General features: G+C 37.7%; 3 protein-coding genes across 5 annotated transcripts; all 3 read left to right on the top strand.

The window, feature by feature from the left end:
• The first annotated feature begins 1,424 nt into the window (after positions 1 to 1,424).
• Positions 1,425 to 2,105, top strand: LOC136239329 (uncharacterized). The gene has a single exon (XM_066030061.1). It carries the CDS (start codon positions 1,425 to 1,427, stop codon positions 2,103 to 2,105), a length of 681 nt encoding a protein of 226 aa, XP_065886133.1.
• A 3,177-nt stretch (positions 2,106 to 5,282) lies between these two features.
• Positions 5,283 to 7,392, top strand: LOC136238975 (uncharacterized). 3 transcript variants are annotated; one of them, XM_066029699.1, is made up of 8 exons: positions 5,283 to 5,763; positions 5,883 to 5,976; positions 6,124 to 6,389; positions 6,491 to 6,600; positions 6,650 to 6,751; positions 6,798 to 6,887; positions 7,014 to 7,070; positions 7,118 to 7,392. In XM_066029699.1, exons 4-8 carry the CDS (start codon positions 6,535 to 6,537, stop codon positions 7,313 to 7,315), a joined length of 513 nt encoding a protein of 170 aa, XP_065885771.1. In that variant the 5' UTR covers positions 5,283 to 5,763; positions 5,883 to 5,976; positions 6,124 to 6,389; positions 6,491 to 6,534; the 3' UTR covers positions 7,316 to 7,392. The 3 variants fall into 3 exon arrangements, with proteins under 3 accessions (XP_065885771.1, XP_065885769.1, XP_065885770.1); XM_066029697.1 differs by having other exon boundaries at positions 6,124 to 6,600; XM_066029698.1 differs by having other exon boundaries at positions 5,283 to 5,831; positions 6,124 to 6,600.
• A 4,722-nt stretch (positions 7,393 to 12,114) lies between these two features.
• LOC136238606 (uncharacterized) lies at positions 12,115 to 13,179 on the top strand. The gene is made up of 3 exons (XM_066029168.1): positions 12,115 to 12,384; positions 12,451 to 12,536; positions 12,979 to 13,179. Exons 1-3 carry the CDS (start codon positions 12,231 to 12,233, stop codon positions 13,060 to 13,062), a joined length of 324 nt encoding a protein of 107 aa, XP_065885240.1. The 5' UTR covers positions 12,115 to 12,230; the 3' UTR covers positions 13,063 to 13,179.
• The last annotated feature ends 14,560 nt before the right edge of the window (positions 13,180 to 27,739 follow it).

Raw genomic sequence — 27,739 nt, 5'->3', positions numbered from 1 at the left:
TTTACCTTCCTTTACGTTTTGCTTGTGCAGTGTTGCAAAATTAATGTTAGCTATTGTGTTGTACTATTATAGCAATGAGCATGCGTGTTATCAGTTGGTCGCTAATATACTGAGCTTTAAATTGTGTTGTATATAGAAGGTACTAGCTCTGTTGAATGTGTAGTGTAGACAAGCTGGCATGAAGGGTGCATGTGAGTTGTATGAAACCGGAATTGTGCTTGCTAGTCACATGACATCATGGTCTTGCGTCTATCAGTTACACTGCCAGGCTAACTAGCTCATACCAGTCCCACCACCACATGGTCTGACAGAGTAAACATGGCTTATACACATTAATGACTGCCACCCAGCAATGGCTGGAAAGGAAGAACAATAGTTTCCGATTGCCAGAGGGTAAGTGACTAACTCATAAATCAACCTATAATCCAACTGATGGCAAGGCTAGGCCACTGACGCGAGAGTGCCCATATCCAGATTGCTTCCAGTACTCATCTAAATCGCTGCTTGTATGTTTCTGACTACGGTGGGTGCAGGCAGTTGGCTTCCATCGGACCCCCCGCCAGTCTGGTCAGTCTTGAAAGTCGGCAGTGCGCGAGCGACCGTCACTATAGGAACTTTCACACCGAGATACTTCTCGTGCTGTACGTTGACAATGACTAGCTAGTTATCTAATTAGTGTTCTATTGAAGAGGGGACTTTTTTTGTAGAGTTGTGAGTGCCGGATATGAGACACGCTCTTTACGTCATGCGAGACACGGATATGTTTGTGCGCGAGTCTCCGTTTCCAATCCCTATTGGTATACTGTATCTATGGTGCACGTAACTGTGCGGAAATTTGAATCTCGCGCTATTTAATTGCGCATGCGTTAAAATGACGCCACGCAATTTTTAAAGATTCGCGCAATCAGCAGTAGCGCATGGCGCTTCGTATACCGCAAGATCTTGGAACAGTATTTGAATTTCATTAAGAGTAAATTTCATTGGCTGTATTTGTTGCACATGCATGCGTAATGTGATTGTAAAAATAGTATCAAGCAACCTCAAAACCTCTGTACAGCGGTTCTAGGAGACCTTGCGCGACAACAAGACGTCACGTGCGGTAATTATTGTTTGAACTTCAAAAATGAATTGATTTGGTTGGACGAAATCTTGTGCCGGCTTTCACTTGTTTTGTTGTCGCACAAGGTCTCTTGAGTGAGTTACTGTTCAGTCGTCACGACAAAGTGTCCGGAATTAGTCGCTGTCCCGAATACCCGCACTAAGTGACAGTACGGCAGAAGGCGAGTTGGAAGAAGCAGGACTGTACCCCTGAACACTGGTAAAGCAAATAAAAACAAACTACAAGCCGCGTCACAACTGCGGGAAGGCTCGAGGTCCAGTTTAATCCAGCTGTGCGCGGCGACTACAGGCCCCGAATACCGGGCATGCTCAAAAGGTTTATTACAGATCATGAAGCAGCTAGGGAACAAGCTAAGGAGCAACTGCGAAATGCCATAATTCATAGATGTCCCATTGATACTATTACGGCAATGTTAAAAGCTAGACCTGAACTTGCTGACATATTAATATCATCCGACAGGTCTGATGATCCTAACAGCCAAACATACACAGCACTACATGTGGCAGTAGGGTTCAAGCGGCTAGATATTATTACGCTACTTGTGGAAGATTTCGGAGCAAACATAAGAATTACTGATTTCTACGCAACAAGAGATCCTCCGGGACTTTATCCTTTACGACTAGCACAAGCGAAACTCGAAAACGATCCTACTTATTTGTCAATATGTGAATACCTCCAGCGGAAGGAAAATATTATTCAGTTAAGAGAAGCCATAAGTCGTGGAGATCATGTTGCAGTTAATAGATTGATACCAATTGTGGGTGTAGATTCTAATATAGCACCTCATATTCGTAATCAGCCACAGAATTATACGGCTCTACATTATGCAGTAGAAGAAAACCGCCATGATATTGTTGAAATACTGCTTGTTGGCCATGGTATACACTTGCTGTTGGCAAGGAATACTGCTGGACAGACTCCTTTGGAACTAGCTGTTGATAGGGGCTTGACTAATATAGTCCACTTGATGCAGAAACATACTTGATGCATGATCAGAATCCTCCAAACTTCACACAGCATTACTGAGACAGAATCCTGTAATAGGCAACTTATATGCAAATTTTCAGTTTGCTTTAGAACTGCTAAATAGTTTTGTGAACTTTATTAATGCTGCATATGGAATTTCCCAGGCCATCATGCTATATAGTATGTTAATACACTGTAATAATTTTAAATGGTGAATTTAAGCAGGATTGAAGTATATAATTGTCCGTTTTTTTCTTTTGTGCATGTGTAATTGAAAAGGGATTGGTGCTACAAAAAATACACTATAGATATAATTGTACGACAGAACAATCCATAATACAGAGCCGCTAGTCCTGAAATAAGTATACTAGATGTTTAGGATTGGTTGATATAGAAGTAATGAATTATCAACACTGATACTGCAATGCTTGATACTTTAGTATATATTGCATACTTTTTATAAAGAATTTTGATTTCCATCATGGTTATCACATGACTTTAAATTGCTTAAGAGATGCTCCACAATTTATGCTTTTTTGCGAGTGTACAAAGAGTACTCTTTTCTAACCCCCTCCCCCCAACCCAAAGTGTACTGTATAAATGTTGACACATGAATGTATTGTATAGCAGAACAAACACATGGATACTTTTTAATATTGCAAAATTCATGTTTGGAATTTGTTTTATCTTTTAGGCATCTTATCATTTGAAGCTGATACCCTGAAATGCACAGTGGGCATTAGTACCTGCACTGTTAAAAATGGGTAGTTATTTTAACACATGATGTGCTAATTTTACTAACCACAAAGCAGGGGCGGATCTAGGATTTATAAAGGGGGGGGGGGGCTAACTCAGGGTACTAATCTCTTGGGTAGAGGTGTGCAAAGCACACTTCCCAGCATGCAAAGTATGCTGGAACTAGGGGGGTCTGGGGGCATGCCCCCCCAGGAAAATTTTGAAAAATAGATGCTAGCAATTTGGAGACATTTCCACATAAAATTCATACCTGTAGATATTTTATATACTGCCTTTAGATTATAGGTATAGCTCTCTGAAGCATTTTGCTAATGGAAAAGTTTGGGTAGGTACAGACAACCAAGTACATGATGTACCCCTCTCACAATTGCACAATACTGAATAGCTAGGTGCATGTTAGAATAGTAATGTTGAAAGTGTAAAATTTTGAAATTTGAACAATACAAGATTGAATCTGAGAGCATTTTCAATGGAAATTGTGTACCTAAATTAAGTATTGCCATACATATTAACTACACAAGTAGATGAATGAAGCCCTTTAAACAAACCAATGCACTTCATTGTATGCATAGGTGCAGGCAGATTTGGAAAAATTCCATAACAGAACCAACTACATGTTTCCAGTGAATGTTCTATTAGAGTAGTTAGCTGACTGCTCTATTAGAGTATCTCGATCTTGTACACCTCCAATGGTGATCCGGGTCCTTGTTGCATAAACTTTAGCATAAATCCACTGATATATAATACCTTGGAAAGATGTTTATAAGGTGGTTTTATGAGTATTTGTATTATTAGTGATCATATAATTATGCTACGACAAAATTTCATTATAATACTCAGCATATTGATCAAGTAAAGTCTAAATATGAAGGGGGGGAGAGCTTCAGCCCCCAAAGCCCCCCCCCCCCCCCCCCCCCTGGATCCGCCCCTGCAAAGGTTGCTGATGTAACAACCCACATGCTGAAATAACACATTTGTGGTATTACAACCAAGGCATACTTAATTTAGCACAGGTGATGTGTTAATTTTGCAATGATTATGCTGTTTTAGCAACTGAGATGGTTACATAGTAATAGCTGTACACAGTTTATTAGAGTTTACATGCTTTTGTTGTTTATTGCACAGCACACTTTAGAGTTATGAAACCTCTAACTGGGCGAAGAGTGAGAATTTCTCTGCTTTGGAGATCTTTTACATGGACAGTGGTAAAGATGTTTGATGGTTCAACTATCCAGGAATGGTAGTGGTCAGAGTACTCAATAACATTTAGAGTTTGCAAGCCTAGTATAACATTTGAATGATAGACAAACAGTTCTTCAATTCTGACAAACTTGTGATATGTGTGATCTTCAGTAGAGGTGACGATGGCACTACCATGCCTATTTTCATTCTGTGAACTTCTGCATTTGAACAACAGGGAAAAAAAAAAACATGATCACATAGACTCTTCAATATAATATTATTTGACAACTATATGGTTTCTAATTATGCTTATGGTTAATCAACTAATTATATTTATCTCACCTCAACTACAGTTTAAAAACATTCTTTGAATGCTAACCAAAATATGTGGAAATCTTTTTTAGCTGTAAGGCTACAAGGTGATCTTCAAATGCATGATGCACCTTCATAGATTTTCCTTAAACAATACACGAATGTTAAACTGAAAGAAAATTTGGTTATCTGGCTAGAATGAAATGTTGAACCAAAGCCAGAATGCCGGCTCTACGAATAGTCTATTGTAGATCAAAAAAATTCCACACTTTGTGTAGTGTGTCTCCCTCGATATCTCTAGCACTTTGGCCAGTGGTCAAATCTATTAGCTACCTCTGGTAGTAATCAATCAGTACTTCTTCTGTAACACTGTAAATCGATGGTATATGACTCCTGCAGTCACTTAGCTAACATTACTACATAAATGACTGCAGGAGTCATACCATCAGTATAAACTTCATACTTTTGAATTTACAGTACAGTGTGCCACTTAAATGCATGAAAGTTGATAAATGTAGATCAATTCCACACAGTAGAGTAAAATCAGAAGTATACTTTTGCAATATGAACCAACAGAAGTTTAAAAGATGGCACAAAAGTTTTCACAAAGGTGACATCGATGTATTGCTGAAACAGTAGCTAGCTATATAATATTATATTCGCATTAGCTAAAGTTGGTCAAGTATAGTTTAAATATTTCCCTCAAGCCTGCTTGACTTATAGCTAATGTTTACGCGCAGCCATATAGCTAGCTTCATGTTTGGGTACATTAACTATGCTTTAATTGACCATATACAAGATTGTGTACAGTCTGAGTGACAGATGGCTACCACTCCCTAGCAATGAGTGCACCGCAACCTAATGACATTTCAACATAAATTATTAGTATTCTGGAATATCCTACGATAACCATGTGAATACAGGCGATGTAACGCAAATACACTGGAATATCCTACCTTTATCACGTGAATAAGGTATTTTAGACTCATTTTCGCAGTTACGATGGCATTGGAAGCAGCTAAATTTTCTGTGGAGCAAGTATGCAATCTACTGTAGGATAGTCACCGGGATATTATGACTCTGTTGTGGAGCTGTTCAAGGAAAACGAAACCGCCGGCATGATGGCACTGTATGAGTTACTATAGCCTCGACAAGGAAGACATGAAAGAACTGGGGATTAGTCTACTAGTTTAGGGCACCGGACCCAAAGAAATTGCTTCGTGCACTTGGACCAACAATGATAGATCTTCCATAAAAAAGACTGAGTGAACATCACCTCTGAGTGTGGTAGCTGGTACAACACATCGCAGCAGCTCTACAGTGTCAGACGATAACATGAATGATAGCTGTACAAGCAGTATTGTAGCAGTAGCAGTGTAGCAGCATCAAATTATGAGGAACAAGCTCGCGGTCGCACTCACGAAATTGTACGTACGTAGCTACGTAGCTATCCACTTAGCTTTAAATAGTTAGCTCAAATTACTGTGGCGTAACGGTGTGCAAAATAAATTTCATGGTTAACTAGATAACTGCTTTCATTTTATAGGTGATACCTTGCCAAATGATGGAAACGGCCACATTGACCGTAATGAGCATGGAGATTCCTGAGCAAATGTCTGATTCCGGGCAAACATAGTTAAGTAAGCTAGGTTTATGTCTAGAGTGTGATGTCCCAGTATTTATGCGTAGCTATAGTTATGTAACTACAGCAATTCCATTATAGCTCTGCCAGCAATAAATTAGCTGCAACAGGTGATTTTTACAAGTATATACTTTCTGTTTTTCAGGACGGTTCTATCCTTTCAAATGTTCCAAATGCCTGGGAAGACAACTTCACTGTTCCATCACAGTTCTCTGAAAGAACTATGATCAGCATAGGTAATGTGAACTTGACAAGGTTCAGCCAGGGCCAAGATTGTCCAGATGACTGTTGCCAAAATGCTGAATTATTGTAAATATCCCACTGCTATACTATGTGAGATAGTAGCAAGCAAGATTGTGCCAAGTCTACTTAAAGGGAAGGCGGAATGGCGACAGTTTTGGAAATGGTCATGTAAGTGCAAATACCCTCATGTATAGCAAGTGTGTGTATGTGTGCATGCTGGCATACTCTAGCTGAATACATGCATACATATTCACATTGTTTTTACAAAGGGATGATGAACAATGCAGTTACAAAACTGGTTTAGAAACTAGCTATGTGGTCATCCTCTGAGCTTACTTTCACTCTTCCTGTAAAGACGAAGAAGTCTGCACACAATGGGGTAGGATGTGGGAGTGAAATTTTGAATAGTAAGAAAACCGCAAAATTAGACTTCAAAGACATTGAAGAAAGGCAAGCTGGAAAAAGCACCCGAAGCAATCTCGTCCCGTGTTATTGACAATCTAGTATCAAAACTGAGGAACTTGTCAACTGTAAGTGCACGAATGCATGTACAGTAAATCATGATGTTTTCTACAGGCCCCTGATATTTCTATTGTTATATTTATTGTGCCGAAGCTGATGCACAAAGAAATGAAGCCATCAGATGGGTTGATTGTAGTGCTGGAGGTATGTAAATGCATGCATATGTGTGCAGTTATATAAAATATTTTATGTAGACAAGTATTATTCATACATTAAAGTAAAATTATGTACCGACTCTACTTAGCTTACATCATATTTGTATGCTTACAGAATGGTGACAACACTGAAAGTGAAATTGAAGACCATGCAATTGCTGCTCCATATATAGTTGAGGCTGGTTCTGCAAATGCAAGGCTATAATACTTTGGTCATAGAGAATCTCATCTACTTGGACGTTGATGATCTCTGTGGCTGCAGTAGTTGGGTTGTACTACAACATCACCTACCCTGAGCAGTGGAACAATTGCCTCCTTTTAAACGAGAAGTTGCTGTGGGGATATCTTCTTGTCCCAATCCTGGTCCTCTCCAGGCAGGGCTCATTTGAGATACAGAGAAACTGTCTTAAACAGTAATGGACTCAACATTCTGCTAGTGTGTTTCTGTACTATGTATGTACATTTTTGTTGTAACATTTTCGTTGTTAACAGTGTTACGGTGCTACTCTCCACTAAGACTAATTTATCCAGTTTTCGCGGCCTGGTGCATGTCATTTGCAATGTCCACTGAACAAGGAGGAGCGAGTTCTGATGCTTCTGGAACGGGACGCCAGAAACGTCCGAGACCACAGGATTCTAGTAGCAGTATTTGTCCTACTTGTGACGAGGAAGTTTCTGCTGATCACAATGGCGTACAATGTCAATGGTACCAAGTATGGGAGCACTGCAAGTGTGCGAAGATCAGTCAAGGTGAATACAATATGTTATCCTTAGGGTCTGCTCGAATTATGTTTTTTTGCTGTGACTGTCAGTCCAGCGTTAACCAGGCCTTTGAATTCTTTGATAACATGTATAGTAGACAGAGTCTATTTGACAAGCGGCTTCAGAACATTGAGTATAAATTGGGTAAACTAACTCAAGGCCTGGCAAAAAGTGTCGATTTGGAAGTAGCATGTGATGGTTTCCCTTCATAATGGAAATTGTCTGTATTTTCATAGTGGCTATTTTGATTGCAGAGGTGCTTTTCAAACAGTTCTTGATTCGTACTACTGTGTAACGAGTTGAACATAGCTGACAACGAAGGGTAATGGATACTTCACCTTCAGATGATAGTTGATATAGCTGGGGCACGCAACACCATTTCAGATGCAGGGTTCACCAGTCATAAATAATTATTTACAAAAAAGTTAATAAACAAATACACAAAAAAGAAAACTGGAATTTTCAACTAGAGTAGGGACCATAGCACATCGATAAAAAGTACTGGAGTAGTGCACAATATTAAATCACAGTAAAATAATAAAAAGGGTTAATTATATCCCTACTGTGCTCTTCCTACGGTATCTTGAGCACAGTAGGGATATAACAGTTCCTATTGTTTTACTGTGATTTAATATTTAATATTGTGCAACTCCAGCTTGTTTCAGTACTTTTTATTGATGTGCTATGGTCCCTACCCTAGTTGAAAATTCCAATTTTTTGTGTGCTTGTTTAATAGTTGAAGGCAAGAAAGAGAAACGGTAAGTTGGAATATGGTGTTCTAAAATGTTGAAAGTGATGCCTGGTGGATGTGGACATTGGAGTTAATGATATAGATGGAACAACAATGAGATCATTAATTATCTTGTAAAACATAGTTAGCTTGAAGTAGGTACAATGTGAATCAAGAGAAGGCAAATTAAGTGAGTTAATCATAGCAGTAACACTGTTTCTCCAAGAGTAATCGTTCATTGTGTAATGTGTCGCGGTATGTTGTACCTTTCTATTGCAGAGATATCTACTTGTGAGTGAAGTGCCCATAATTACTGGAGATGTACATTCAAGGATAGGTCTGACATGGCTTTGTAACAGTTGGATTTAATATGCATGTCTTTGGCAGTAGTTGATATTTCTTCTAATAAAAGCTTGAGCAGCATTGGTCTTGGTGCAGATGTTATGAATGTGATTTTCCAGATGAGATGTTCATTGTAAATTACTCCTAAATACTTTGTATTAGAAACCTTTTGTATTAGGTGACTAGATATGTAATAACTACATTGATGGTGTGGTGTTTGTTAGAAATTGTGAGATGTGTACATTTGGATGGATTGAATTCCATTTGCCACTTTTCAGCCCAGGTTTGTAGAACATGTTGAAGAAGGACACAGTCCTCAGGAGTGCAGATGGTAAAGTAGATTAGGATGCAATCTGCATACAGTCTAATAGTGCAATGTAGATCTTGTATAATGTCATTGATAAAGATAAGAAATAATAAGGGGGTTGGCACTGTCCCTTGGGGCACTCCTGAGAGTACAGGAGAGGTTTGCTGCTGTCACTGTCAATAACTACTGCCTGAGTTCATCCACATAAAAAGCTTTTAATCCAATCTAATAAACATCCATTAATTCCATACAGTGATAGTTTAAGATACAGTCTTTCATGGGGAACTGTGTCAAAGGCTTTAGAAAAGTCTAGAAACAATGCATCAAGTTGATCTCCAGAATTCAGTGCTTCAGCAAAATCGTTAACTACACCCAATAACTGAGTTTCACATGACTGTTTAGAATGAAAGCCGTGTTGGTTATCACATTGTATTCGTTAAAGGTGGGTTGTTTCTGGGTCATTTTGTGAATTGTAACAATATTGGTTTTCTTCCACCTGCTGAATAGAAGCTTGAACAATAAAAGTAAGTAGAGAAGCCATTAAGCTGGCAGTGTCTTTTAGTAACAGGTGTCTATGTCTCTTGGTTATTTTCCAGTGCCCTGTGGTTTCCTAAGCATATCAGGTTCCAGTTCCAGTGTTAAAAGAATTATTTGATATAGCTAAGTATAGAATACATCAATACGGGTGTTTGCCCATTTACGTATTTTATGGATGTTCTGCTTGATAGAACTCATGGTGCATGCCATGCTCTTTTTGGTGGCTGTACCAGTTGAACCTGTTGTTGTAACGGTGTCAGCGGCTTACATGTTCATGTTGGTTGCTTTGGCAAACACCAGGAACAAGCATGATGCAGAATACAGATATCTGGAAACTTTTATAAGTGAGATGTGTTTAACTTTAATACACATCATTGCTGATGCATAATTTTCACTGTTGCTGTTAACTAGGAGCACACTTGATATTACTGGAGTACTGGCAACCATGTAGGTTAGGGTATTAAAAATTTCATGTAGCTTATAAAATGCTTATAAAATAATAATTTTCTTCTGCTTTTTGATTTTTAAATTGTTTAATAAATTCTCGCTCAAGAGAAACTTATTTAGAAAAAGATCAAAGCACTTTTACCTTTGATCTAATTGTCTTCAAAAAGAATATTTTAATAATTATATCTTTTTACATGATTTTCCATTACCCATCATTCACCACTGTGAGTTTAAAGTTTGCATTATTTATCGTGAGTATGAGAAGCAAGTCTGGTTCTGACTGTGGTGGAGATCTAGGAAAGGACCAGGCACATGGCTAGGAATCACTGTACAATGTGTGAAGTACACTCCAGTATACAGAGTATGGTACATGACATCTGAGGAAATGATCAAATCTATATAGCTTGTTTAAATTTGGAAGCAATTCTGATTGAAAATACCATAGGGTTAGGGTTATCCCTACGAGTGATGGTCATAACTAAACAGGAGAACAACAATTAAAAAGGGCCTGGATTTTTTGGTTAATTGATTTGGCACAGTATGGCCCATTATGCTCCCAATCTCCTCAGTCACTCCTGTGTAATAATAATAAGTAGTAAAAAATGAGGGGTATAGGATCCTCTTCCCTATGTTTATTGGTCAATTCAAAAGATCAAGATACTCTAATAGAGCAGTCAACTTCAATAGAGCAGTCAACCACTCTAATAGAACAGTCACTAGCTGTCTTAATTTAACTGTAAAACTATTCTAAAGTTCTATCTCAAAATCTGAAGTGTTGCCCCAAACCCCCAGACTGGGTTTAATGCCAACCAAACCTAACTTTTATTGCCCCAAAATTCTTTGGCCATCTCTACCACCCCTTGTAGGTGTTAATGGTAGACCTAAGTAGATTTACTGGTACTCTTGAGGAACCTACAACAAAGCATAAATTTCAGTGTAGGCCATTTACAAATCCAGGTTGCAAAAATTTAGTTCATCATGCATGAATTTTATATCATATTAACATCAAACACCATAAACTTTCTAAATACCATTTAAGTACCAGACATAGGCATCAGAAATGGCATACCTCAGATCTGGTGGAGCATCCACTGGCTGTTTGGGACTCTACACTGATGTGGATAAACCAGTGACAAGCAGTGTCGAGTAATGTTCTGTTAGACTGTGACATTATATCAATAATCCTGGCTTACCTTACAGGTACAATGAGATTACAGAAGCTCCACAAAATGTTTCACACCTTAGTTGTGATTGGATGTGCAAACAGGGGTCTTCCACACATATCCAATTTGAAAGACCATAACTCAAAAGCATAAAGCCTTGAAATCATTTTTCCATATACCCGATACTAAACAGTAATCATTTTTGATTCCAAGACCAAAGTCAATTGACTATAATTATAACGGTATTCCACCCAAATACAACAAGCTACTGCAACACGACAATCTCCTCCTTGTAATGATGCCATGAATTGTAGGAAAAAAGAATATGGTGACTGTGTCAGGGAAGTTGAACAGGCTTCCTTTACTCCCTTTATGTTTGCCACCACTGGAGACATGGGTAGAGAGGCAGTAGTGTTCTACCGTCGTCTTGCTGACCATCTGTCTCACCGTACATCTACTAGTTACAGTCGAACCCTAGATTGGATTCGTTGCACATTGTCCTTTTCTCTGTTCAGCAACAATGTGCATACATGGAAGTCGGTCCATCTGCATCATTCTAGTGTTGCCTCTCTGTAGATGGGCCAGTACAGAGACTGTAATTCGATTTATGTAGTAATATTTGTATATGTAGTTATGTATTTGATCGTATATACTGTTCTATCGTTGAAAAAAATTTGACTATGACAAATTCACAACTACGTAGCTTATTTATATATGCAAATACGTAGTGTACATTTGCATGTTAAGATTTCTTGGAGAAAAACTGAAAATATTGATTCAGCTTGTCTCCTAGCTGCCCCAGCAGTACACTGAAAATACATCCATGCATGTACGATCAACCTTACATTTGTGCCTTGTCGAATCAGTCAGGAATCAATCAATTCATCCATCAATCCATTAACGATTAAATCTAACGCGAGTCACGTGCCGGAAGCCACATCAAAGACCGGCGCCCATTCAATAAATAGTCTACAACGAAGCCTACAAGATTTGTTCGAGGGTTTGTTTGAGGTTAAAGCTTGAAGTACGACTGACTTGCACGAGATGGCTGCGGGAATGTCTCCAGTAGCCGTGCGTATCTCATATGGAGACCGCTCCAGCCCCCAATCTGATGCAATGTATACCAAACTCAGAGACGCCATCATTGAGGTAGTACCACATGCACAGGTTTCTTTGGATAAAAGCTCTGTAGACTATGGTAAGAGATAATCACTTGTATTGGGAATATAGCAGCTGCCCAGTAAATATATGTACCTTTTCCTAGGATCGAGGAATTACTTTGTGGTGCATTTGAATAATGAACGGATTTTCCGAGGGAATCTTCCTACCATCCGAGCTAACATCAATAAAGTGAGTAGCTAAACAAACATGCTGCTCAGTATATAACCTGCACACATGGCCATACAAGTGTGAATTGTCATGCTGCTTGGGGACCATGCATGGACGTAGTGGTCAGGGGCGAATCTAGAAATTTTCAGAGGGGGTTTCTGGTTCTCTGGAATTGCAACTTCAGCCTAGCTACAAGTTGAAGACCAAAAAAAAAAAAGGTCACTAGTCTCACTACATGCTTTTCAATGCTGTGAAGGTGATTTCAAAGGTAAAAGTATGAAATTTTGCCAATAGAAAGAGCCATAAAATGTACCAACTCTTTGTGAATTTTTATCACCCAGACGAATCGTAGGGGCGCGCACTAGTTCAGAGGGGGTTTCTGGAAACCCCAGAAACCCTCTCCTGGTGGTGCTAACTACAATATAGCTATACTATACTTATAACTTACTTTTTATTATGGCAGATTGTGAATGAAGCCAGACTAGCATCAGGTGGAGATACATTTAGGAGACCTCGAAGATTATCAAGATTTTGCTGTATTCTATAATAGGAAATATGGGGACTAATAATTGACTAATGTTATGAACATGCAGTTTTTTTTTTTCAATTATGTATACTAACAGAAATTTTTCACTGAAAAGACCATAATCTTGTTGGCATGAAACATGCAGATTCTAGCTATATATGGTCTGCCATTGAATAGTAGTGTATACCTTGTTATGTCATATTAAAAATGAATACAGTTTTTACGTCCTTTTGTGTGAAGGGAGTTGTAGAGATATAAAGATCAAGAGGCTATATGCTGTATGTATTTTTGGTAATCTTGAGATGTAGGATGCACAGAATTCAACTGAATATGTGTTTTAATGCAGCTAGTGCTGTGCTTAGCCAATGATGAAAATCACTATGTTGAAACTTGTTATAGGGATATAGCCATGTGTGCTTGTTACTGTATGGAGAAGCCTTTCCTTTGGGTTCAATTCAGAAGCTTATACCCTTATGGCTAATGGCTGAGTCATGGTTGTCATTGCTGCCATGCACCAAGTGATCTCACATATATACAAGTGTTGTGTTACTGTCTCCTTGAAAAGGGTTGCTTGTTGTTATAAAGGTATAAATTTATCAGGTGGTGTTGTTGTAGCAGGTGAAATATAAGCTGATGTTTGTTATTCAAAATACATGCATGACCTCTATAGTATGAGTCTAGCTGACAATGTTGAAGCCCTTGAAATAAGTAAGTGAGAAAATGAAATATCAGGCCTTTTCCTGATAACCTTTTCTGAGTATATAGCTATCACTGCTTGTAGCATTTGTAGAAAGAGATTGACTTTAACTGTTCAGCATACTCTTACTAAATGGCCAATGACTCAATTTGTAGCTTCACTTGCGCTTCTGCATGTTGATAACTTCAATCTGGCTAGTTGCCTTATTTGAAACTGTTCCCTCATTTCTCTATCTCTGGTAAACACATTGTCACGCTTAATCAGATTTTCTTCCAGCGTTTTAATACCCTCTCATTAGCCTTACTAAGTTCAGCCTTCAGTTGAGTTACTTTACTTCACCCCTCATTGATTTTAACTCTACATTTAGAGCCAATTTCATAAGTTTTGAAGTAAATTATACAAATGTAATTGTAAGCTCAGCTGCTAATCCATGCAACTATCCTTTCCTCACCCCAGTTTCCCTCACTAGGAGTAGGTGACTTGCTTGCTGTATTTAGCAACAGTGGAATGACCAAAATATTCCCTCAATGACATGCAGTTTCTATCCCTGCTTAGTCACTGAAACAATTATGTGAACACACTTGGGATCGTGAAACATGTCTGTTAGTTTCATAACTTATGTTACTCTCAGAGATGTTTTGAGGAAGTTCAGCTATCAAAAGTACCAACAAGTGTCATGCAGTCTAGTCTACAGGTAACCAACAATATCCGATGTCCTTTCTGTTAGCAGACCAATACTGAAGCTCTACTTGAGTAGCTAGCAGTAAACCAACTACAGAAAATCAGGCTTGTGCTCCTCATTGAAGAAAGGTGCCACACATAAATTCTGACGATGTAAAGATAACATTTAATGATTGGCCACTGATCTTAAAGAGAACACCAGATAATGAACACCTGAAGAATCAATGATGTACAGTAGCTGGATAGTTACTTGAGAGGAAGAGCAACGCAAGAATGGAACTGTTGTCAGGATAAGAAATCCTACTACTAAGACACTGAGGTAAGACTAGGTTTAGATGGGCAAATGGATCAGTTCTTGAGGTAATTACTATACCTCTACGTTAAGGTATATGCTAGAAACCACTGGAAGTAACTGGGTGTGATATTGTATCAAGATCAGAGGCTTCATCCAGTTGTAGATCTATTTCTAATGCTGAAGCCATACAACTATGCTATTTCTGTTATTGTGATACTACCATAATTATGGATTATGCTGCAGTTAAGACTATTCTAGGAGCACCAAACCTCACTAGAAGGCATGCAAGATGGTGGAGTGATGCCTATGACGTACTTATTACTCTTGTTAAAAGAATTTACATGTTGACTGTCTTTCTAGGCAGCCAGTTATGTCTCAACCTCCTGATGAAGTTATATATACCTTTAGACCCCAAAGCATTACTATCAGATGGAGGTCGATGAAGACATTAATCTCCATGAATTGAGGAATTAAACACTACTGCAAACCAACCCCAATTAACGGAGCAGTTAAGAAGTTTAACAGAAGTCTTAAGATGATGCTCAGGAAAAGTGAACCTGGGCTTGCTGTGAGACCAATATCTCAGTGGTGTTTTATGGATTTATCAAAACACATAATACAGTTCAACAAGTGAAAATCATCAATTTTTGATATTTGGCTTTGATAGTCATCCTCCTATAATGGCAGCCTTCTAACATCAGTAACTACAGAGAGAGTAGTCCCTTTCATCAGCAAGACATTTAGTTGACAGCAAATTAGCAAGGAAGCTTGAAGACAGTACAAGTACCAACATGACAAGTTTAGTATCGTTGGACCACTTTAGAATATCCTCACAATTCATTCCTCCAATGCCTTTCATTTGAACTTCTATTTTCATAATTTATTCCTTTAATGCTAAGTTCTCTACCTCCTAGGCTGTATTGGTGAGCTCCTTGACAGAGACTAGTACATACATTATCCACTGATTTATCATGGACAAAACATTCTTATCAAATAACAGCTAAAGCTTACAGAACTCAGACACACATTTAGCCAAACACTCGGTATCTTAACAAAAGAAAACTACTTCAGTGGCACTAGCAATTCCCTTATTGCTTCCCCTTATGACATTCATTTTAGAGAAAATTATTAATCACCAAGCTACCTAATACATTGTGTATCTATCTGACTGCAAAATATGTCTGATCTACTATATGGATGCCCTATCAGAGTATATTATATTTGACTGCTCTATTAGAGTATTTATATTTATTTCAAGAGGGCTCTTGTGTTCCTTCTGTAAATCCTTTCCTTAGTTGAATGTAAACTTTATGTTTCTGTACATTACATGCAGTGCTGTACATATTGTTGTTACTTTTGTGATTCCAAACTTATTAGTGTGTTTAATAGTTTTCTGCTTATAATTTATAACAAGCTAAATTTCAAATGGTGGATTGCTGAAACCCCGGCCCCTCCCTTTTCCCCTGGCTAAATCAGCCTGAGTAGCTTCATATAGACACAGGTTGGATATACAGTGGAACCTCTCTATTATGGGCATTTTGTCGCCCAGAATTTTTGGCCACAATATGGTGGAAAATGTATTAACCAGACCTGTTGATATTATATACACAATTTCTATACAATATATTATGATCTATTCCATACATATGCATGTGCTCACACAGGTTAAAATATGAATGCATCCACAAAGATGATGTGACATTCCATGACTTCTAACAATATGATTAGCGTTTGTAAGGAATTGCTCAGCACCACTAAATCCTAACAACATAGCTACCTTCTAAAGAAAACCTTTTCTTTGAACTTCATAGGCAAAGTGATGCACATGCAATGATATGAAATGTTAAAAGCAGAGGAGAGTTTGCTATCAGAATAACTATTAATTCCTTTGTAGCTCACTGAGTATACAAGAAAAAAACATGCTCCAATCTACTGTGAAGTGATATAGCATTCACAAAGGCATTAGTAACAATGAAATAGCTGATTCTATATTATAATGCAAATCATGAATACTTATAGGCTTATATCAGCTGAGAATGGTGCAGTATTTGATGAGTATTAACAATATCCTATATCACAGCTGCATGTAGAGATCAGTGACAGTATAAGTTCAGTTATAAGCCTAAAGTAAATTGTCATAATTATAGAATTAGTGACCAATCTGTGAAAAATCCCATCTAGCAAGTGTGCCCATGAGTTAATTGGTGCTGCATACAGGTAAGTTTTTATGTATGTGGAGCCGGGATTCATACATATATATGGTGATTGTTCTATTAGAGTATTTGACCGACCGCTCTATTAGAGTGTCTTTGATCTTTCGTATGGATTGTTGTTTTAGGAAGGAAGGAGGGGGACATGTCCCTCTCTGGATCTGCCACTAAAGTAACAACCTCAAGAATCTGGTCCATTTCAGGTGTACACATATACGTATAGTTAGTTCACTTGAGTTTAAATCAAGGTTCAACTCAGTTCTTACTTGTAAAATTCTGCAAACACTAATGTCAGAGAGTTTACTGCACATATCCTACTTCTCTTGGCTATATATAGCTACAATGCATGTAGTGTATAAGAATAATGTTGTAATGTACTGTACTTTTGGCTGTTAGCACATGTTGCCAACAGACCATTGGTGTTTTTCACCATAAAGTTATTAACAAGAGTTAATAATAGTGGAGCCTCTCAATTATTCTTATTATTAATAAACATGAGAATGCACGAGGTAGCTAGCTATTGTATGAGTACAGCAATTTTGAAACTGAACTGCACATCCTTATGCAGTATTTCATTGAAATAATGGTTAGTATATCTTTAATAATGGGGGAAATACATGTGGTAGTGAAATTACATGGGGCACTGAGAAAATCATTCACAATTCTTGTATATCCACTGTGACAATGATTATATGCACATATGACATACATTTTGTTTTGGCATCTTGTTGCATGTTCACTAATTTTAATTGTAATTGTAATAGGGAGTCCACTCAGCTTAAGCTGATTTTCAGTGGAGTCCTGTACACAGCATACAAAAATACACAACACAAATATACACATGCACCAGAAAAAAAGATATTTAATTAAAATACAAATACCGGCTTAAATGATGCTAATACACAGCTATCCGACCAGGGGTGGTCCATCAGTCTGAAAAGTCCATATCTCTGAAATTGTGAACTTAAAATAGGATGAAGAAAAAATTGTCAGTATTTTCAACTACCATAATAGAACAGTCATACTCTAATAGAGCAGTCATTTCCGTTGTTCGGTTAGCCAAAAATCCGGATAAGTGGGATCCATGCACCGAGGTGACTGCAGAAACCAAACTCAAATTTGTGTCATCAACCAATCAATTCAACTGAGTTCAATCAATCAGATCAATCAATGATTAAATCTAACGCGAGTCACGTGCCGGAAACCATATCAAGGACCGCGCATATTCAGTCTACAGTTATTAAGGCTTGTTCGAGGGGTTAGAGCTTTTGAAGTACGGCTGAGATGGCAGGAATATCTCCAGTAGTGGTGCATATCACATATGGGATCCGTTCCAGTCCAGAATGTGATACAACCTGTGAAAAAATCCGAGACGCCATTAAAGAAGCAGTCCAGCATGCAGAGGTTTCTTGGGAAAGAAGCGAAGATTAGGCCACTACAATGAGATTACTTGTTTCTCATCAGCTTCTCATAGAATCACACATGCGGGCGGGAGGGTTATCTCATTATTTTTTAAGTCATATAAATTGCAGAAGTTTAATGTAGCTACTACTATAGCTACACTAGAGAATCTATGACAAAACCAATAATAATGGTCTACCTTTTTATTTTAGAATTTTAGGTGTTTGGCGTGCAGTTCAGAATTCAAATATACTTCAGCTCCTTCACCACAGTAATAACAAGGCTTTCTAAATCAGAGAGTCCTTTAAGAGAACTCCACAGTAGTTAGTACCTTCACCATGCAGTCTTGGGGTGGCATATCTTCAGCAGCAGCAGCAAGCAGAAGCTGCCGATGCCGTGTTAGCTAGCATCTGCAGGCTGATTAGTCTATTAGGGGAGGGGCTGCTGCAGGCTTGTAACAAAAGAAACACTAGAGCTACTATGACTCTTAGAGATGATAACCCATGGGTAGACATAGGGTAGGTCACGGTACTAATGCTAATATTCTCATATAGCACTCACTGATGGTGCCTCAGTGGTTGTTGATGCTCTAGAAAGCATTGGAACCAGCACAGTAGTGAAAAAACTCACGAGTAATGTCTGAATCTGCAATAATGAGTTCACATGTACACAAGAAAATTTGATGCGGGCGGTTGATGAGAAACAAGTTATCTCATTGTAGTAGCCTTACGGTAAGATAACCACATCGTTTGGGCATAGCAGCTGTACTGCCTGCCCAGCAATATATTTATTCTGCGTATCTTTTCCAATAGCAATGACAGATACTTTTAAGGTGCATGTGAACGGTCAGAAGATTTACAAAGGGAATCGTCCTAAAATCAATGACGTGAGTAGCTAAACATACTGACATGCTAGTATGTAACCTGCAAACATGGCCATATGCATGCAAGTGTGCATTATCTGGGGACCTCAGTGCATGGTTGATGTATGCATGACTCAGTAGAAGTAGCTATAGCTATGCAACTAGCTGCTATATAGGATGTTTTTATTATGACAGATTGTAAAAAAAGCCAAACAAGAATCAGGTGGAGATACATTTAAGGGTTCTGAAGAATCATCAAGATCTTGTATTGTTCAATAACAGGAAGTGCATTCGGGCCGTCATCATCTTGATATAATTGACTACTATAGCTATATGCACATTAAGTGAGCTACTTTTTCAATTATGTAATGATTCAATTTATTTGTTGCCATGAAACATGCAAATTCTATCTATACTATATGGTCTGCCATTGAATAGTTGAATGTATATGTTGTATAATAAAATGATATACAATGCATGTAGCTATTTTATGAGTTGCAAACTTATGAGATCTTGTAGTTTTGGTAATCTTGAAATATAGGATGTACAGAATCTAACAGAATGTGTTTTTAATGCAGTGCTATGATTTCAGGTTGCTTGCGAATGCAATCAAACAATTCGCACACGTGATTTTTGAACATGATCAAAAATGATCATGCTTATGTGCAGCATTTTAATGTATTGAACAACTACCTCAGTATGCCCCTGGCATTGTCTAACGATCTTAGAAAATGAATAATACATGTAGTTGTGCTAGTGAAAAGGACTTGGTTGAAAGGAAGCAGCTCACGTGTTTGAGCAATCGCGTGTGCAAATTGTTCGATTACATTTGTAAGCAACCTGAAATTGACTGTAGCCATGAAAAGGTATAGTTAATCATTGAAACTTGTTAGAGATATACACAGATGTAATGATACTTAATTGTCTAGATGTAAACTGCAATAAATGTATAATGAGATTGCACTATAAAGTATACCATGGATACATTATATGAGATTGTACAGGGTATGGTATTATGTCTAAACTGAGTTGACAGCTTTAGGAAACACTTTGCTCTGGCTATGAAGCTTGTTGAACAAAATAGCCCTAAACATATTCTAGATTTTGTTAGTGTATGAACACTTTACACAGTTTGGTGCATGTAGGAGATTAGAAGCTTTTCCTTTGGGTTACTCAGAAGGCTTGCCTGGAGACATATAGTATACAGCAGTAGGCAAGTGGCCTTGACTTACCTGACTTGTAGGAGGCATCAGTGGCGGATCCAGGGGGGGGGGGGGGGGGGGGAGCACAGGGGGCATGTGCCTCCCCTCATCCCTTTCAAAAAAAATTGCATAAAAGATTGAGATACTCTAATAGAGCAGTCACTCTAATAAAGCAGTCACAGTGTTCATGAGGCAGTGTAGCTTAACTATGAAGCTATGAATAAGGATCTTTATATACTTATAGTAAACACATTTAGTAAAGGGTAGCCATTATTGCTGTGACTTTTTTTTTTTTTGCTCTTCAATTTTTCAGCGAAGTGCACTCCCCCTTTCCAAACTCTGAATCTGCCCCTGGGCATATATGGCTAGTCATAATGGTTGAGTCATTGTTGCTACTGCCAACTAATTTCCCATAAACAGTGCTGCAGTACTGTCTATATTTGAAAGGGTAATTGCTTGTTGTTATCACACTTTGTAAAGGTAAACTTAACAGGTAGTGCTGCTGTAGCAAACATTATAAAGGTGAAAAATCAGCTGATGTTGTTATTCTTACAAATACATTACCTGTCTGACAATGTTGAAGCCCTCGAAATGATAAAGTGAGAACATGAAACATCAGGCCTTGTAGTACCTGTAGAAAAAGATTTAACTATTTCAGCAGGCATATTCTTAATAGCTAATAACTTTGTAGTTTTACTAGCAGACTTTATAATTTCAATCTGTTACCTCATTTGTAACTGTTCTTTGAGTAGTTGCATACATCTCTCTGGTAATTATTGTCGTACTCTATCAGTTGCTGACAGTTTTCCTACTAGCATTTTCCTTTTCAAACATACTTTATATAACAACTTTAAACAAGCTGTAGGACCAGGTGTCCTAAAAACCTTCGGCACTTGTGCTGTAAAGCCTTAAAATAAATAAATAAATAAATAGTATACCCTCGTATTGACCTTACTGAGCCCAGCCTTAAATTGAATTACTTCACTGATGCCTGCTTGATTTTAGCTCTACATTTAGAGCAACTTCCTGTTCTCCTTTTGAAGTAAGGTACAAAACTGTGTAAGTTCAGCTGTTAAACCAACTATCTCTTCAGTTTCCCTCACTGAGAGTAGGTGACTTGATTGCTACATACATTTGACAATGGTGAGTGACTAAATATTCTACTCAGTCAGTGAAACAATTACACAAATCACGAAACGTGTCTGTTGGTTTTCTACTGATCATAACTTAATTGTTAATCACTCTCAGAGGCATTTTGAAACAGCTTAATTATCAATGTATCTCTTAAGTGTCAATCTAGTGTACTATCAGGTAACCAATATTGTCCTTTCTGTTAGCAGATCAATGCTGAAACTAGCAGTAGCAAGCCTGAACCAACTATATAGCTAGCGCTATAACTAATGAAAGTCAGGCTTGTTGTACTACTCATTGAAGAAAGATGCCACACATAGATTCTAAGGATGCAAAGATAACATTCAGAGACTGGCCAATGACCTTACCAGATGGAATTAATGAACACCTGAAAAATCAATTATACAGCTGGCTGAGGAAAAGTAGCACGAGAATGGAAACTGTTACAATCAGAGGGTACCAAGCTGCTACTAAGGCACTGAGGAAAGGCTAGATCCAGGTAACCAGACTTAGGTAACTTGTGCTATATTTCCAACTAGCCTGTTTTAGACTTTGTAGATTGATTAGAAGAACTAGTGTTCAAGACTGGGTTGGCTACTTGTAAACACAATTCTATAACTTTGTAATTCTGAGCACCAGTGACAGCAGGTGATTCCATCAAACCGTAAAGCAGACCTTCTTGTATAAGAAACATCTCTCACTGGTTATGTTAGTCGTTCATTCCCAAAGCAAGAGGAACAGAAAATAAAGTTTAATGAGCTCAAGCAGTAGTGTTTGATGAAAACTGAGAGACCATAGGCAGACACACCTTAACAAGTCATTTTTCATTTTCAACATCTCAAAGCTGGCATATACAGGAAGCCAAGAATAAGTCAGAGAAGGAAGCACCCAACAAAAGCAGAACAACAAAGATGCTATACATATAGTGATAGTCCAAATCACTTGAGTTGTCTGTGTCGGAAGTAAAACATGGAGAGTACTGGAGCAAGTCAGCACAGATCCAAGTCCTCTAAAACCGGCTCTGGTGATAATAATGTGATTAATGATGATTCTCACAGTATAATCCATTGAGTAGATATTATTAACATTGAGAGAGTTCCTATATAGTTATTACTAGATCTAATATCACACTTTTGAGAGGAGATGTGTTCTATAGCATAGCTTCAAATCTGACCTCAACCACTGAACCTTTCAGAGCAAGTTACAGCTATCAGAAGTCAATATGTTTAGATGGCAAATTGTCATGGAAATTAGTTCTTGGTATGAAGGTAATTACTACTACTATTTACATCAGGCTAGTTGCACCTGATGATGTCCTGATCAGTTTTTGTTGTCAGAGAAAGTGTGTCACCTGTTAGTTACCTATAATCCCAGTGTAAAGTCTGTCAACCATTTGTTGATGTGAGTTGTGCTAAACACCGTGCAGAAGGAACCTGTACCTTGAATTAGTGTCTGGTAGTGAGAACCTAGATTAGACTAACAGATATTATATAGTCAGGGTAGACTTAATGAAATTACCCATTACTTCTAGAGGAAATTGCCTTTAAGACTAGCTTATATATTATACTTGTGAAATGGCTACGCCCAACCAGAATGAAAGTTGTCTGTGTTGCTCAGTTATTGTTATCAGACAGAGGCACTAATTTTGTAAAATGTTAGGAATAGAACACTATACTGTAAACCATCCCCAAAGTAAGGAGCAGACAGAATTGTTAAGTGATGGTGCTGAACCTGGGCTTGCATTGAGACTAATATCTCAGTAGTGTTTTATGGTCTGATCAAAAGATACAACACAGGTGAAAACCATCAACCACTATGTGACTAGATCTTGAAAAGTGTTCCAAATCGCACATTAGAAGTTTCAAGCCCACTTCCAGTATACTTGTAGCTGCTTGTAGAGTTTCCTGCCAAATAAGATAGAAAATCTGAGCAATTGGATGAGCAAAGTGGTACCACGAATACTCAAAAAGAGGAAGAGGGCGGGGGTGGCAGGGCGGGGACAGGAGATTACAGGGCTGTGTTGGCTTCTTAGTGGCTGATATGTAGCAAAATCAATAGAAAAAAATGTCTGACCAACATTATTAGTATACCACTGATTTTTACCAAGTCAGACCCTTCACTAGGCCGGAAATTGCCATTTGAGCTCTCCACCCCACCCAGAAAAGGCATATGTTACAACCAGCCTCGAGTAGTTTGAGTAGTACTGAGAGTAATATAATAGTGTAGCTATCCACTGGTCTTGTTAGTATGATTTTGCCTGATGTGCGATTTGAATCGGTTTTGTAAAATTTGGCCACATATTAATTTTGGCTTTGATAGTGACAATTACAGCCTTTCTGCCAACCAAGTCACTTAAGACTACTATCATCTGTGACAACAGTTTCATCAACAATACATTTAGATGCAAACTAGCAAGGAAGCTTGAAGGCACTGTACAAGTACCAGCATTGCAATTCTAGTACTTAATATTCTCATCAGTTCATTCTTCCAAATGCACTTATTTGTTGATGATACTATGCCACAAACTTATTCATGAGTTATTTGACTCTCTTACACTTCAGTATGTCTGATCCAGAAATTGGAAGTTCTTTTACATCAGAAATTTCATAAAATTTTACCTTTAATGTAAAATTCTCTACCTCCTAGTCCATTGGTGCACCACTCACACTCATCATCGCAACATTATCCACTGACTTATCATGGAAAAATCACATTACAGCTAAAGTTTATGACTATATACTCAGACATATACTTAGCCAAACAATTGTTATGCCAACAAAGAAAACTGTACTTAGCGCTACTTTTTTGCTTCCCTTATGGAACCCTTATCATCTTTGTGATATCTACATTTTAGAAAGAATTATTAAGCACTGAACTACCAAAATGATTGTTAACTTTATCTATCTGACTACAAAACACGTCTTAACATGTTGCCATTAATGTACACTTATGATTTTTTGTATCATTCTCTTTTTCATGAAGTCAATCCAAATCCTTCACTTCACTTTGATATCATCAACTTTTGTCACCACTCGATTTCTGCCAGTGATAAACTATGACATTAATTTTTTTAATGCTACACGGTATACAAATATTCCTTCCAAACCCTAAAATTCAACATTGCATCATTTCGTTATTTTCAACAGAATGCTCTAGTAGAGTATAATATTATACTTGACTGCTCTGTTAGAATTAGCTGACTGCTCTATTAGAGTATTTCAACTCTCAAAGAGTGCTCATGCTCCTTCTGTAAATCATAGGCGGTGGAAAGGGGGGTAGGGGGCTGAAATATCACACCGAAATTATCCTTCTTGGAGTGGGGCTGAAAACTGTGATAAAGATTGAGATTCTCTAATAGAGCAGTCGCTCTAATCAAGCAATGAGTATGTAGCGAGCTATGTAAGGATTTTAATGTAGTTTATCAGCTATAAATGCGTAGCTGGTGAGATGGAAAGCTATTGTGAGTTGGTTGTGACCTTTTTTTTTTTTGGTCTCACCTTACCAAACCAGAGATAAGTCTGGGTCAGCCCAGCCCCCTCATATCAACTACTTTCTCCGCCCCTGCTGTGAATCCTTCCGAGAGATGAATTACATTTTGCTGTACTTAATGCTGTTACTTTTGTGCTGCCAAACTTATTGGTGTGTTTAATATAGGTTCCTGCTTATAATAATAAGTATAAATTTCAAATTGGCTTTCCCTCCCTACACCAGTACCTTCATAGACATAGGTTGGATAATACTTGCAAACTATATACACAATCTCTATGCAGTGCGCTTTAATAATATTATGTATCTATGCCACGCATATACAACTTTAAACAGGCTGTAGGACCAGGTGTCCTACAGACCTTCAGCATTTGTACTGTAAAGCCTTAATAAATAAATAAACATACTCACACAACCCCAAATATGTTGTATATATCAACAAAGATGATTATGACATCTGTAATGACTACTAACAATTTTAGATTAGCATTGTAAACAATTGTTCAGCACCAAATCCTCTGCAATTGAACAACCTTCTATTGGAAAACCTTTTCTTTTAAGCTGAACTCAACTTTATAGATAAAAGTCACATGTAATGACATATAATGTTAAAAGCAGAGGAGAGTCTATTGGAACAGCCATTCCTTTGTGAATCCACAACAAAAAACATGCTCCAGTTTAACATGAAGTGATATTGCATCCTTGAAGGTATATGAAAGTAATTGATTCTATATATATATATATATATATATATATATATATATCGCTGTAAATTACGTTTATATTTGCTGAGAATGGTGTAGTTATGATTGGAGCACTAAATTCAAGCATTTGAGTTCCTTACAAATTATATATTCTGTATCACAGTTGGGGAGTTTTGATACAGCCTAGTGACAGGAAATAAGATACCAACAGTGTGTGGTAATCATCAGGGTCAGAAAAAGCTCACATACGTACCACTCACTTGGATCTAAATGTGATATTTGCAAATTAAATGCAAAAAAATTTGGTACAATTTCAAAGATTTTGCTTGTAAACATAAATCTATTGCAACTTCAAGTCATTCAGTATCTCCCGTAACTTCCACCAGTGTTAATACGTTGACTCTGTTGACAACTAACAATAGCAAGTAATTCATTGAAACTTCCCATACAATTTTTGCTTTGAATTCAACCTTATCAGGTTAGGACAAACAATAAAAAGTTGTTCAAGGTGAACAGAACTAAGTGTTTCACAATTTGACAGATCAAAGTCCGTTACAATGGCAAGTCAGCTAGTGTTGCTATTAATCAGCAGAAATGGTATCATGATTACAAATAAGGTACAATGATACCCTGAATGCTACCAAAAAATATGCAAACTCAGCTTGTAAAATTCTTCTTCGCCACTCTAGTTAAACATATGTGTACTGGGCGGAATCATAGTTAGATGGTCCATGTTGATGGATAACTTGACACTATAATATTGTATGCATTTAGATTCATGAATATAAAGCACCAACTATATGATGTTGTAAAGTATGCATGCAATTTTATGATATGTAGCTAACTAGGTGTCAAAACCACTCATGTCCTTTTTAAAAGCATGCACGCATGATAACTGATTTATGATTAAAGGGAGATTACATCAGCTAAAAAGAGCTGCTTTTCAGTAGTGCCCTACAAAAGTAACAATACAAATACATAATATGACACAAAACAAAATGAAAATTAGCTACAAACAAACAAATAAACAACAATAACACAGTACTAACAATACAGTCTTTTAAACAATGTCTTAAAATTTGATAGGTGATCAATGCCACAAAATAAGCTGTTCCAAATTAGTACTCCACAATAGTAAAAACAATCCTGTGCCAAAAACAGCCCAGCTGTAAAAAAGGCGAGGCCAAGAATGCACAACTACATGTTCATGGAGTAACCAAAAGACGTGATATCAAACAAGAAAGCATTTACAGTATAGGCACTTTTGTGCATTCATTTTCTATATGCTTCACATTATCACATCCAGCTAGCTGTACATGTGTGCTTGCAATATAAACAATACTACTGAGATGATAAAAGATATTACACTGCATTGTTACCAAAATTAATTTAACTAAAAATTTACAATTGGTTTCTACTTGGCCATCTTTTTGCACTATTCTTGGCCTCACCTTTTTTCACAGCTGGGCTGTTTTTGGTACAGGATATCACTACTTTTTGTTGACTAGAGAACATACAGCTAGGTATTATATTACATACACTGTAAATCCAGAAGTGTGAAGGTCACACTGTTGGTATGACTACTGCGGTCGCTTAGTGCTATAGGAGACACTGCATGCATGCACAATGGCGGATCCAGGATGGGGCAAATGCCCCCCCCCCCCCCCCCCCCTTCAAGAAATTGCATACAAGATCGAGATACTCTAATAGAGCAGTCAATTACTCTAATAAAGCAGTCACAATGTTAATGAGGCAGTGTATAGAGCTTACCTATGAAGCTATATATAGGATTTTATTTTACATAACAGACGTGCTATATTTGGTAAAGGATAACTAGCTATTATTGTTGTGACCTTTTTTTTTTTTTTGGTCTTCAGCTGTTTTTCAGCAAGGTTCCCCCCTCTTTTCAAACTCTGGATTCCCCCTTGATGCATGCATAATAACAGCTTCAGCAACAGATTAGCTAGCTAAATTAGTAGCAAAAGCTTCCAAGTTCAGTGTTTAGAAGCACTACTAAAAGTGACTTGCT

The sequence above is a fragment of the Dysidea avara genome, chromosome 11 (genome assembly GCF_963678975.1).
Source record: "Dysidea avara chromosome 11, odDysAvar1.4, whole genome shotgun sequence".
NCBI lineage: Eukaryota > Metazoa > Porifera > Demospongiae > Dictyoceratida > Dysideidae > Dysidea > Dysidea avara.
The sequence above is the reverse complement of the archived record's forward strand: the minus strand, read 5'-3'. Positions and strand labels throughout refer to the sequence as shown.

Coding starts and splice junctions, on each gene's coding strand:
- LOC136239329 (XM_066030061.1), top strand. CDS start 1,425: ATGCTCAAAAGGTTTATTACAGATCATGAAGCAGCTAGGGAACAAGCT.
- LOC136238606 (XM_066029168.1), top strand. CDS start 12,231: ATGGCTGCGGGAATGTCTCCAGTAGCCGTGCGTATCTCATATGGAGAC. Junction 12,385..12,450: donor TAAAAGCTCTGTAGACTATG/GTAAGAGATAAT, acceptor ACCTTTTCCTAG/GATCGAGGAATTACTTTGTG. Junction 12,537..12,978: donor TCCGAGCTAACATCAATAAA/GTGAGTAGCTAA, acceptor TTATTATGGCAG/ATTGTGAATGAAGCCAGACT.
- LOC136238975 (XM_066029699.1), top strand. CDS start 6,535: ATGTGGTCATCCTCTGAGCTTACTTTCACTCTTCCTGTAAAGACGAAG. Junction 6,601..6,649: donor AGAAGTCTGCACACAATGGG/GTAGGATGTGGG, acceptor CCGCAAAATTAG/ACTTCAAAGACATTGAAGAA. Junction 6,888..7,013: donor GGTTGATTGTAGTGCTGGAG/GTATGTAAATGC, acceptor GTATGCTTACAG/AATGGTGACAACACTGAAAG.